Consider the following 13,891-nt stretch of genomic DNA (forward strand, 5'->3'; position numbering starts at 1 on the left):
ATATGTTGCCTTTATGTTTAATGCAGTCAGTAAAAGATAATGTATAACAATAAGGATCATGTGTTTAAATATTTAGGCTAGAAAAGGAAATTCTGAGGTGAAATGGAAAGGCAGGAATTAATTAACATTTTGGTATTTATCTTTGAAACTTTTTGATAATTGTTTTGTTGCATAAGCAAGTATTATTAATATACTTCATGAATATTAAACAGTCTGTTCATATTTATTATTAAATATTTCATATTTGAGGAAATATTAATTTTAAGTTTTATTTACAGTCAGTGTTTATTAAATAGGACAGTTTGTGGGTTTATTTATTAATAAGAGCTGATTAATGAGGGGATTTTAATTCAATTAATTAGGGTAAAGCTCTGTAAAGTGTGCCGCTGGTTAGGAGGGGTGAGAGGTGAAAGGGCGTCAGAGGTAAGATGGTGGATGTAGTGCGTCCGAGGCTGCGTGCGTACTGCGGTCTGGCGTACTGAAAAAGCGTACTGCTTTGCTCGACAAGCAGTGCGTACTCACCCCAATCCAGTACGTACTGCTTAAGTACGCGATTTCGGACGCAGCCGAGCTTTCAGCTCAGGAGTCTATAAACAGTTTACACAGTTCCACTTTTCACTGTGGATATCAGCGGCGTCCATTCTGAAAAAAGAAATAATATTCCAGTTAAATGGTGAGTCTTTTTCCGAGCACTCAAATAGGCAGTCGCCAGTTGCTGAAAATGCTAGTCGTTTAGGCAAGATCCCATATGTTCCGCGTTTTACCGTGTCCCGTTCGTCCAAAAATTCACAAGAACTTTGAAAGTATCTTAAGTGCAGTCTCAAAGACCATCAAACGTGTTATGATGAAACTGGCCCTCATCAGGACCGCCCCAATAAAAGAAGACCAAGAATTACCTCTGTTGCACAGACTATTGTGACAATTTTATACTCATTTTATTTTTTAGTAGTTTGCTTTAATTACTTTATTTAGCTCTGTCTTATATGCACTTTATTTGTCGATTTGGACTGTTTTTATTTGTTTTTAAATGATATGTATATAAAAAGAATAATCTGCACTAATGCAGTAAACATGCTAATTCTGCAACTGCACTCTTAGGAGAAAGGAGAAAGTGGATTGCGCAATCAGCACAGAAGGAGCAACACAGGCAGTTTTTTTTTCACGTGACCTGACAAAGTTCGGGGTGAAACAGTGAAACAGCAACAGGCTGTAGAGAGGACGGCCTCTGGACTGGTGTCTGAACCAGTTTACCCAGCGGACTGAGAGGAACCCGGGGGTTCAGTAGCGGAGATCTGCACAGAGGTCTGTGGTCATGGAGGAAGAGTCGGACACTGCGGAGATCCTGCCCGCGGACTTGCTGAGCCCCGAGCCGGGGGAGCCGGAGCAGCGCCTCCGCCGCTGCGGAACTCCGCCGTACTCCTGCCCGCTATCCGTCACCGTCCAGCCCGTCCTCTTCCTCTCCACCTTCTCCGTGGCGCTGCAGATGCCGCTGTACACTCAGTACCTGTGGGAGCGCATTAGTGAGGACCTGGGCTACAACGGAACGAAGGGAGGCGGGTGTAATTCCTCCTCCCCAGATCCGCTACAGAAGGTAAAACACAACAACACGCTGCCACCTAACTGCGCAGAATCCGCGCAGAAGCGACCCGCACAGTTCATCTGTGCAGCGCGAGAGTTTTAGACTCGAGAACGGGTTCAGGGACAGTCAGACACCAGGGGGCGATCTCGAGGGAGTCCACAATAAATGGGTTCATATGAAGCAACTGAGAAAAATCGTAGTTTATAACTGTTAGATAATGTTAATACTGAAAACTATAATCATTTCCTCAACAAATAACAACATAAACTGTACAATAGACATAAAATAAAGAGTTTAAACTCATAGATTATATATTATTATAGATAATTATAGTTTAAGTGTAAAACTCCAGCATCTTTTCACAGACCAGTATCAGCTCACTCTTAACAGTAATGTTTAGCGTCTCTGTTGAACAAAACACTTTCCGTATATAAAAATAGAAACCTACAGTTACATTTATTTTGTACAGAGCTCCTAAGATAGCATTATGTTAAAAAAAATACTGCGTGGCCACAACTTATTGAGCCATGGGGTTGATATCCTACTGCGTGGAAATAAGATAATTAAGGCGTGTTAATGAGATCATAAAGGCATGTGAATAAAATAATTAAGTCGTGGGGGTGAGATCCTAATCCTAACAACTTATTAAGGCGTGGGAACAAGATCCAAATTCGTGGGAATGAGATAATTAATTATGCCTACGACTTATTAAGGAGTGGGAACTAGATCCTAATGTGTGGCATGACTTAATAAGACATGGGAATGAGATCCTAATGCATGGGAGTGAGATAATTAAGGTGTGGGAATGAGATAATTATGGGCCAATCTTGAGTAATTTAATTTTAAGCATTATTTTAAATAAATAAAAATTCATAAAAAATCAACGATAACGTGTACGTTGCCGAAAGTCGCACACATGATAGCTTAAGACAGTCTCTTTCAAACGATGGCAGAACCGTTGTGGTTGTATGTGCCAATCTTGAGTTATTGAATTTTAAGCATTATTTTAATAAATATAAATTCATAAAAAATCAACGATAACGTGTACGTTGCCGAAAGTCGCACACATGATAGCTTAAGACAGTCTCTTTCAAACGATGGCAGAACCATTGTGGTTGTATGTGCCAATCTTGAGTTATTGAATTTTAAGCATTATTTTAATAAATAAAAATTCATAAAAAATCAACGATAACGTGTACGTTGCCGAAAGTCGCACACATGATAGCTTAAGTCAGTCTCTTTCAAACGATGGCAGAACCGTTGTGGTTGTATGTGGCAATCTTGAGTTATTGAATTTTAAGCATTATTTTAATAAATAAAATTTCATAAAAAATCAACGATAACGTTTACGTTGCCGAAAGTCGCACACATTATAGCTTAAGACAGTCTCTTTCTAACGATGGCAGAACCGGTGTGGTTGTATGTGCCAATCTTGAGTTATTGAATTTTAAGCATTATTTTAATAAATAAAAATTCATAAAAAATCAACGATATCGTGTACGTTGCCGAAAGTCGCACACATGATAGCTTAAGTCAGTCTCTTTCAAACGATGGCAGAAGTGTTGTGGTAGTATGTGCCAATCTTGAGTTATTGAATTTTAAGCATTATTTTAATAAATAAAAATTCATAAAAAATCAACGATAACGTGTACGTTGCCGAAAGTCGCACACATGATAGCTTAAGTCAGTCTCTTTCAAACGATGGCAGAACCGTTGTGGTTTTATGTGCCAATCTTGAGTTATTGAATTTTAAGCATTATTTTAATAAATAAAAATTCATAAAAAATCAACGATAACGTGTACGTTGCCGAAAGTCGCACACATGATAGCATAAGTCAGTCTCTTTCAAACGATGGCAGAACCGTTGTGGTTGTATGTGCCAATCTTGAGTTATTGAATTTTAAGCATTATTTTAATAAATAAAAATTCATAAAAAATCAACGATAACGTGTACGTTGCCGAAAGTCGCACACATGATAGCTTAAGTCAGTCTCTTTCAAACGATGGCAGAACCGTTGTGGTTGTATGTGCCAATCTTGAGTTATTGAATTTTAAGCATTATTTTAATAAATAAAAATTCATAAAAAATCAACGATAACGTGTACGTTGCCGAAAGTCACACACATGATAGCTTAAGTCAGTCTCTTTCAAACGATGGCAGAACCGTTGTGGTTGTATGTGCCAATCTTGAGTTATTGAATTTTAAGCATTATTTTAATAAATAAAAATTCATAAAAAATCAACGATAACGTGTACGTTGCCGAAAGTCGCACACATGATAGCTTAAGTCAGTCTCTTTCAAACGATGGCAGAACCGTTGTGGTTGTATGTGCCAATCTTGAGTTATTGAATTTTAAGCATTATTTTAATAAATAAAAATTCATAAAAAATCAACGATAACGTGTACGTTGCCGAAAGTCGCACACATGATAGCTTAAGTCAGTCTCTTTCAAACGATGGCAGAACCGTTGTGGTTGTATGTGCCCATCTTGAGTTATTAAATTTTAAGCATTATTTTAATAAATAAAAATTCATAAAAAATCAACGATAACGTGTACGTTGCCGAAAGTCGCACACATGATAGCTTAAGACAGTCTCTTTCAAACGATGGCAGAACCGTTGTGGTTGTATGTGCCAATCTTGAGTTATTGAATTTTAAGCATTATTTTAATAAATAAAAATTCATAAAAAATCAACGATAACGTGTACGTTGCGGAAAGTCGCACACATGATAGCTTAAGTCAGTCTCTTTCAAACGATGGCAGAACCGTTGTGGTTGTATGTGCCAATCTTGAGTTATTGAATTTTAAGCATTATTTTAATAAATAAAAATTCATAAAAAAATCAACGATAACGTGTACGTTGCCGAAAGTCGCACACATGATAGCTTAAGTCAGTCTCTTTCAAACGATGGCAGAACCGTTGTGGTTGTATGTGCCCATCTTGAGTTATTGAATTTTAAGCATTATTTTAATAAATAAAAATTAATAAAAAATCAACGATAAAGTGTACGTTGCCGAAAGTCACACACATTATAGCTTAAGACAGTCTCTTTCAAACGATGGCAGAACCGTTGTGGTTGTATGTGCCAATCTTGAGTTATTGAATTTTAAGCATTATTTTAATAAATAAAAATTCATAACAAATCAACGATAACGTGTACGTTGCCGAAAGTCGCACACATGATAGCTTAAGACAGTCTCTTTCAAATGATGTCAGAACCGTTGTGGTTGTATGTGCCAATCTTGAGTTATTGAATTTTAAGCATTATTTTAATAAATAAAAATTCATAAAAAATCAACGATAACGTGTACGTTGCCGAAAGTCGCACACATGATAGCTTAAGTCAGTCTCTTTCAAACGATGGCAGAACCGTTGTGGTTGTATGTGCCCATCTTGAGTTATTGAATTTTAAGCATTATTTTAATAAATAAAAATTAATAAAAAATCTACGATAACGTGTACGTTGCCGAAAGTCGCACACATGATAGCTTAAGACAGTCTCTTTCAAACGATGGCAGAACCGTTGTGGTTGTATGTGCCAATCTTGAGTTATTGAATTTTAAGCATTATTTTAATAAATACAAATTCATAAAAAATCAACGATAACGTGTACGTTGCCGAAAGTCGCACACATGATAGCTTAAGACAGTCTCTTTCAAATGATGTCAGAACCGTTGTGGTTGTATGTGCCAATCTTGAGTTATTGAATTTTAAGCATTATTTTAATAAATAAAAATTCATAAAAAATCAACGATAACGTGTACGTTGCCGAAAGTCGCACACATGATAGCTTAAGTCAGTCTCTTTCAAACGATGGCAGAACCGTTGTGGTTGTATGTGCCCATCTTGAGTTATTGAATTTTAAGCATTATTTTAATAAATAAAAATTAGTAAAAAATCAACGATAAAGTGTACGTTGCCGAAAGTCGCACACATTATAGCTTAAGACAGTCTCTTTCAAACGATGGCAGAACCATTGTGGTTGTATGTGCCAATCTTGAGTTATTGAATTTTAAGCATTATTTTAATAAATAAAAATTCATAAAAAATCAACGATAACGTGTACGTTGCCGAAAGTCGCACACATTATAGCTTAAGACAGTCTCTTTCAAACGATGGCAGAACCGTTGTGGTTGTATGTGCCAATCTTGAGTTATTGAATTTTAAGCATTATTTTAATAAATACAAATTCATAAAAAATCAACGATAACGTGTACGTTGCCGAAAGTCGCACACATGATAGCTTAAGACAGTCTCTTTCAAATGATGTCAGAACCGTTGTGGTTGTATGTGCCAATCTTGAGTTATTGAATTTTAAGCATTATTTTAATAAATAAAAATTCATAAAAAATCAACGATAACGTGTACGTTGCCGAAAGTCGCACACATGATAGCTTAAGTCAGTCTCTTTCAAACGATGGCAGAACCGTTGTGGTTGTATGTGCCCATCTTGAGTTATTGAATTTTAAGCATTATTTTAATAAATAAAAATTAGTAAAAAATCAACGATAAAGTGTACGTTGCCGAAAGTCGCACACATTATAGCTTAAGACAGTCTCTTTCAAACGATGGCAGAACCATTGTGGTTGTATGTGCCAATCTTGAGTTATTGAATTTTAAGCATTATTTTAATAAATAAAAATTCATAAAAAATCAACGATAACGTGTACGTTGCCGAAAGTCGCACACATTATAGCTTAAGACAGTCTCTTTCAAACGATGGCAGAACCATTGTGGTTGTATGTGCCAATCTTGAGTTATTGAATTTTAAGCATTATTTTAATAAATAAAAATTCATAAAAAATCAACGATAACGTGTACGTTGCCGAAAGTCGCACACATTATAGCTTAAGACAGTCTCTTTCAAACGTTGGCAGAACCGTTGTGGTTGTATGTGCCAATCTTGAGTTATTGAATTTTAAGCATTATTTTAATAAATAAAAATTCATAAAAAATCAACGATAACGTGTACGTTGCCGAAAGTCGCACACATGATAGCTTAAGTCAGTCTCTTTCAAACGATGGCAGAACCGTTGTGGTTGTATGTGCCCATCTTGAGTTATTGAATTTTAAGCATTATTTTAATAAATAAAAATTAATAAAAAATCAACGATAACGTGTACGTTGCCGAAAGTCGCACACATGATAGCTTAAGACAGTCTCTTTCAAACGATGGCAGAACCGTTGTGGTTGTATGTGCCAATCTTGAGTTATTGAATTTTAAGCATTATTTTAATAAATAAAAATTCATAAAAAATCAACGATAACGTGTACGTTGCCGAAAGTCGCACACATGATAGCTTAAGACAGTCTCTTTCAAATGATGTCAGAACCGTTGTGGTTGTATGTGCCAATCTTGAGTTATTGAATTTTAAGCATTATTTTAATAAATAAAAATTCATAAAAAATCAACGATAACGTGTACGTTGCCGAAAGTCGCACACATGATAGCTTAAGTCAGTCTCTTTCAAACGATGGCAGAACCGTTGTGGTTGTATGTGCCCATCTTGAGTTATTGAATTTTAAGCATTATTTTAATAAATAAAAATTAGTAAAAAATCAACGATAAAGTGTACGTTGCCGAAAGTCGCACACATTATAGCTTAAGACAGTCTCTTTCAAACGATGGCAGAACCATTGTGGTTGTATGTGCCAATCTTGAGTTATTGAATTTTAAGCATTATTTTAATAAATAAAAATTCATAAAAAATCAACGATAACGTGTACGTTGCCGAAAGTCGCACACATTATAGCTTAAGACAGTCTCTTTCAAACGATGGCAGAACCATTGTGGTTGTATGTGCCAATCTTGAGTTATTGAATTTTAAGCATTATTTTAATAAATAAAAATTCATAAAAAATCAACGATAACGTGTACGTTGCCGAAAGTCGCACACATTATAGCTTAAGACAGTCTCTTTCAAACGTTGGCAGAACCGTTGTGGTTGTATGTGCCAATCTTGAGTTATTGAATTTTAAGCATTATTTTAATAAATAAAAATTCATAAAAAATCAACGATAACGTGTACGTTGCCGAAAGTCGCACACATGATAGCTTAAGACAGTCTCTTTCAAACGATGGCAGAACCGTTGTGGTTGTATGTGCCAATCTTGAGTTATTGAATTTTAAGCATTATTTTAATAAATAAAAATTCATAAAAAATCAACGATAAAGTGTACGTTGCCGAAAGTCGCACACATTATAGCTTAAGACAGTCTCTTTCAAATGATGGCAGAACCATTGTGGTTGTATGTGCCAATCTTGAGTTATTGAATTTTAAGCATTATTTTAATAAATAAAAATTCATAAAAAATCAACGATAACGTGTACGTTGCCGAAAGTCGCACACATGATAGCTTAAGTCAGTCTCTTTCAAACGATGGCAGAACCGTTGTGGTTGTATGTGCCAATCTTGAGTTATTGAATTTTAAGCATTATTTTAATAAATAAAAATTCATAAAAAATCAACGATAACGTGTACGTTGCCGAAAGTCGCACACATGATAGCTTAAGTCAGTCTCTTTCAAACGATGGCAGAAACGTTGTGGTTGTATGTGCCCATCTTGAGTTATTGAATTTTAAGCATTATTTTAATAAATAAAAATTCATAAAAAATCAACGATAACGTGTACGTTGCCGAAAGTCGCACACATTATAGCTTAAGACAGTCTCTTTCAAACGATGGCAGAACCGTTGTGGTTGTATGTGCCAATCTTGAGTTATTGAATTTTAAGCATTATTTTAATAAATAAAAATTCATAAAAAATCAACGATAACGTGTACGTTGCCGAAAGTCGCACACATTATAGCTTAAGACAGTCTCTTTCAAACGTTGGCAGAACCGTTGTGGTTGTATGTGCCAATCTTGAGTTATTGAATTTTAAGCATTATTTTAATAAATAAAAATTCATAAAAAATCAACGATAACGTGTACGTTGCCGAAAGTCGCACACCTGATAGCTTAAGTCAGTCTCTTTCAAACGATGGCAGAACCGTTGTGGTTGTATGTGCCAATCTTGAGTTATTGAATTTTAAGCATTATTTTAATAAATAAAAATTCATAAAAAATCAACGATAACGTGTACGTTGCCGAAAGTCGCACACATGATAGCTTAAGTCAGTCTCTTTCAAACGATGGCAGAACCGTTGTGGTTGTATGTGCCAATCTTGAGTTATTGAATTTTAAGCATTATTTTAATAAATAAAAATTCATAAAAAATCAACGATAACGTGTACGTTGCCGAAAGTCGCACACATGATAGCTTAAGTCAGTCTCTTTCAAACGATGGCAGAACCGTTGTGGTTGTATGTGCCAATCTTGAGTTATTGAATTTTAAGCATTATTTTAATAAATAAAAATTGATAAAAAATCAACGATAAAGTGTACGTTGCCGAAAGTCGCACACATGATGGCTTAAGTCATTCTCTTTCAAACGATGGCAGAACCGTTGTGGTAGTATGTGCCAATCTTGAGTTATTGAATTTTAAGCATTATTTCAATAAATAAAAATTCATAAAAAATCAACGATAACGTGTACGTTGCCGAAAGTCGCACACATGATAGCTTAAGTCAGTCTCTTTCAAACGATGTCAGAACCGTTGTGGTTGTATGTGCCAATCTTGAGTTATTGTATTTTAAGCATTATTTTAATAAATAAAAATTCATAAAAAATCAACGATAACGAGTACGTTGCCGAAAGTCGCACACATGATAGCTTAAGTCAGTCTCTTTCAAACGGTGTCAGAACCGTTGTGGTTGTATGTGCCAATCTTGAGTTATTGAATTTTAAGCATTATTTTAATAAATAAAAATTCATAAAAAATCAACGATAAAGTGTACGTTGCCGAAAGTCGCACACATGATAGCTGAAGACAGTCTCTTTCAAACGATGGCAGAACCGTTGTGGTAGTATGTGCCAATCTTGAGTTATTGAATTTTAAGCATTATTTCAATAAATAAAAATTCATAAAAAATCAACGATAAAGTGTACGTTGCCGAAAGTCGCACACATGATAGCTTAAGTCAGTCTCTTTCAAACGATGGCAGAACCGTTGTGGTTGTATGTGCCAATCTTGAGTTATTGAATTTTAAGCATTATTTTAATAAATAAAAATTCATAAAAAATCAACGATAACGTGTACGTTGCCGAAAGTCGCACACATGATAGCTTAAGACAGTCTCTTTCAAACGATGGCAGAACCGTTGTTTTTGTATGTGCCCATCTTGAGTTATTGAATTTTAAGCATTATTTCAATAAATAAAAATTCATAAAAAATCAACGATAACGTGTACGTTGCCGAAAGTCGCACACATGATAGCTTACGTCAGTCTCTTTCAAACGATGTCAGAACCGTTGTGGTTGTATGTGCCAATCTTGAGTTATTGTATTTTAAGCATTATTTTAATAAATAAAAATTCATAAAAAATCAACGATAACGAGTACGTTGCCGAAAGTCGCACACATGATAGCTTAAGTCATTCTCTTTCAAACGATGGCAGAACCGTTGTGGTTGTATGTGCCATTCTTGAGTTATTTAATTTTAAGCATTATTTTAATAAATAAAAATTGATAAAAAATCAACGATAAAGTGTACGTTGCCGAAAGTCGCACACATGATGGCTTAAGTCATTCTCTTTCAAACGATGGCAGAACCGTTGTGGTAGTATGTGCCAATCTTGAGTTATTGAATTTTAAGCATTATTTCAATAAATAAAAATTCATAAAAAATCAACGATAACGTGTACGTTGCCGAAAGTCGCACACATGATAGCTTAAGTCAGTCTCTTTCAAACGATGTCAGAACCGTTGTGGTTGTATGTGCCAATCTTGAGTTATTGTATTTTAAGCATTATTTTAATAAATAAAAATTCATAAAAAATCAACGATAACGAGTACGTTGCCGAAAGTCGCACACATGATAGCTTAAGTCAGTCTCTTTCAAACGATGTCAGAACCGTTGTGGTTGTATGTGCCAATCTTGAGTTATTGAATTTTAAGCATTATTTTAATAAATAAAAATTCATAAAAAATCAACGATAACGTATACGTTGCCGAAAGTCGCACACATGATAGCTTAAGTCAGTCTCTTTCAAACGATGTCAGAACCGTTGTGGTTGTATGTGCCAATCTTGAGTTATTGAATTTTAAGCATTATTTTAATAAATAAAAATTCATAAAAAATCAACGATAAAGTGTACGTTGCCGAAAGTCGCACACATGATAGCTGAAGACAGTCTCTTTCAAACGATGGCAGAACCGTTGTGGTAGTATGTGCCAATCTTGAGTTATTGAATTTTAAGCATTATTTCAATAAATAAAAATTCATAAAAAATCAACGATAAAGTGTACGTTGCCGAAAGTCGCACACATGATAGCTTAAGTCAGTCTCTTTCAAACGATGGCAGAACCGTTGTGGTTGTATGTGCCAATCTTGAGTTATTGAATTTTAAGCATTATTTTAATAAATAAAAATTCATAAAAAATCAACGATAACGTGTACGTTGCCGAAAGTCGCACACATGATAGCTTAAGACAGTCTCTTTCAAACGATGGCAGAACCGTTGTTTTTGTATGTGCCCATCTTGAGTTATTGAATTTTAAGCATTATTTCAATAAATAAAAATTCATAAAAAATCAACGATAACGTGTACGTTGCCGAAAGTCGCACACATGATAGCTTACGTCAGTCTCTTTCAAACGATGTCAGAACCGTTGTGGTTGTATGTGCCAATCTTGAGTTATTGTATTTTAAGCATTATTTTAATAAATAAAAATTCATAAAAAATCAACGATAACGAGTACGTTGCCGAAAGTCGCACACATGATAGCTTAAGTCAGTCTCTTTCAAACGATGTCAGAACCGTTGTGGTTGTATGTGCCAATCTTGAGTTATTGAATTTTAAGCATTATTTTAATAAATAAAAATTCATAAAAAATCAACGATAACGTGTACGTTGCCGAAAGTCGCACACATGATAGCTTAAGTCAGTCTCTTTCAAACGATGTCAGAACCGTTGTGGTTGTATGTGCCAATCTTGAGTTATTGTATTTTAAGCATTATTTTAATAAATAAAAATTCATAAAAAATCAACGATAACGTGTACGTTGCCGAAAGTCGCACACATGATAGCTTAAGACAGTCTCTTTCAAACGATGGCAGAACCGTTGTTTTTGTATGTGCCCATCTTGAGTTATTGAATTTTAAGCATTATTTCAATAAATAAAAATTCATAAAAAATCAACGATAACGTGTACGTTGCCGAAAGTCGCACACATGATAGCTTACGTCAGTCTCTTTCAAACGATGTCAGAACCGTTGTGGTTGTATGTGCCAATCTTGAGTTATTGTATTTTAAGCATTATTTTAATAAATAAAAATTCATAAAAAATCAACGATAACGAGTACGTTGCCGAAAGTCGCACACATGATAGCTTAAGTCAGTCTCTTTCAAACGATGTCAGAACCGTTGTGGTTGTATGTGCCAATCTTGAGTTATTGAATTTTAAGCATTATTTTAATAAATAAAAATTCATAAAAAATCAACGATAACGTGTACGTTGCCGAAAGTCGCACACATGATAGCTTAAGTCAGTCTCTTTCAAACGATGTCAGAACCGTTGTGGTTGTATGTGCCAATCTTGAGTTATTGAATTTTAAGCATTATTTTAATAAATAAAAATTCATAAAAAATCAACGATAAAGTGTACGTTGCCGAAAGTCGCACACATGATAGCTGAAGACAGTCTCTTTCAAACGATGGCAGAACCGTTGTGGTTGTATGTGCCAATCTTGAGTTATTGAATTTTAAGCATTATTTTAATAAATAAAAATTCATAAAAAATCAACGATAACGTGTACGTTGCCGAAAGTCGCACACATTATAGCTTAAGTCAGTCTCTGTCAAACGATGTCAGAATCGTTGTGGTTGTATGTGCCAATCTTGAGTTATTTAATTTTAAGCATTATTTTAATAAATAAAAATTCATAAAAAATCAACGATAAAGTGTACGTTGCCGAAAGTCGCACACATGATGGCTTAAGTCATTCTCTTTCAAACGATGGCAGAACCGTTGTGGTTGTATGTGCCATTCTTGAGTTATTTAATTTTAAGCATTATTTTAATAAATAAAAATTGATAAAAAATCAACGATAAAGTGTACGTTGCCGAAAGTCGCACACATGATGGCTTAAGTCATTCTCTTTCAAACGATGGCAGAACCGTTGTGGTAGTATGTGCCAATCTTGAGTTATTGAATTTTAAGCATTATTTCAATAAATAAAAATTCATAAAAAATCAACGATAAAGTGTACGTTGCCGAAAGTCGCACACATGATAGCTTAAGTCAGTCTCTTTCAAACGATGGCAGAACCGTTGTGGTAGTATGTGCCAATCTTGAGTTATTGAATTTTAAGCATTATTTCAATAAATAAAAATTCATAAAAAATCAACGATAACGTGTACGTTGCCGAAAGTCGCACACATGATAGCTTAAGTCAGTCTCTTTCAAACGATGTCAGAACCGTTGTGGTTGTATGTGCCAATCTTGAGTTATTGTATTTTAAGCATTATTTTAATAAATAAAAATTCATAAAAAATCAACGATAACGAGTACGTTGCCGAAAGTCGCACACATGATAGCTTAAGTCAGTCTCTTTCAAACGATGTCAGAACCGTTGTGGTTGTATGTGCCAATCTTGAGTTATTGAATTTTAAGCATTATTTTAATAAATAAAAATTCATAAAAAATCAACGATAACGTGTACGTTGCCGAAAGTCGCACACATGATAGCTTAAGTCAGTCTCTTTCAAACGATGTCAGAACCGTTGTGGTTGTATGTGCCAATCTTGAGTTATTGAATTTTAAGCATTATTTTAATAAATAAAAATTCATAAAAAATCAACGATAAAGTGTACGTTGCCGAAAGTCGCACACATGATAGCTGAAGACAGTCTCTTTCAAACGATGGCAGAACCGTTGTGGTAGTATGTGCCAATCTTGAGTTATTGAATTTTAAGCATTATTTCAATAAATAAAAATTCATAAAAAATCAACGATAAAGTGTACGTTGCCAAAAGTCGCACACATTATAGCTTAAGACAGTCTCTTTCAAACGATGGCAGAACCATTGTGGTTGTATGTGCCAATCTTGAGTTATTGAATTTTAAGCATTATTTTAATAAATAAAAATTCATAAAAAATCAACGATAACGTGTACGTTGCCGAAAGTCGCACACATGATAGCTTAAGTCAGTCTCTTTCAAACGATGTCAGAACCGTTGTGGTTGTATGTGCCAATCTTGAGTT

At 34.7% G+C, this 13,891-nt stretch overlaps 1 protein-coding gene across 3 annotated transcripts in view; it reads left to right on the top strand.

The window, feature by feature from the left end:
- The window catches only part of slc46a1 (solute carrier family 46 member 1), a 59,295-nt gene that overhangs the window by 10,797 nt on the left and 34,607 nt on the right, over positions 1-13,891 (top strand). Inside the window, exons 1-2 of one of the 3 annotated variants that reach the window (XM_049466856.1) lie at positions 568-673; positions 1,099-1,591. In XM_049466856.1, coding sequence (XP_049322813.1) covers positions 1,313-1,591 — 279 coding nt within the window. In that variant the 5' untranslated portion in view covers positions 568-673; positions 1,099-1,312. Of the gene's footprint in view, positions 1-567; positions 674-1,098; positions 1,592-13,891 lie in introns of those variants that run through there. The other 2 variants (XM_049466857.1, XM_049466858.1) reach the window with 2 other exon arrangements.

Source organism: Astyanax mexicanus, chromosome 18, assembly GCF_023375975.1.
Source record: "Astyanax mexicanus isolate ESR-SI-001 chromosome 18, AstMex3_surface, whole genome shotgun sequence".
In the NCBI taxonomy this organism is placed as follows: domain Eukaryota; kingdom Metazoa; phylum Chordata; class Actinopteri; order Characiformes; family Acestrorhamphidae; genus Astyanax; species Astyanax mexicanus.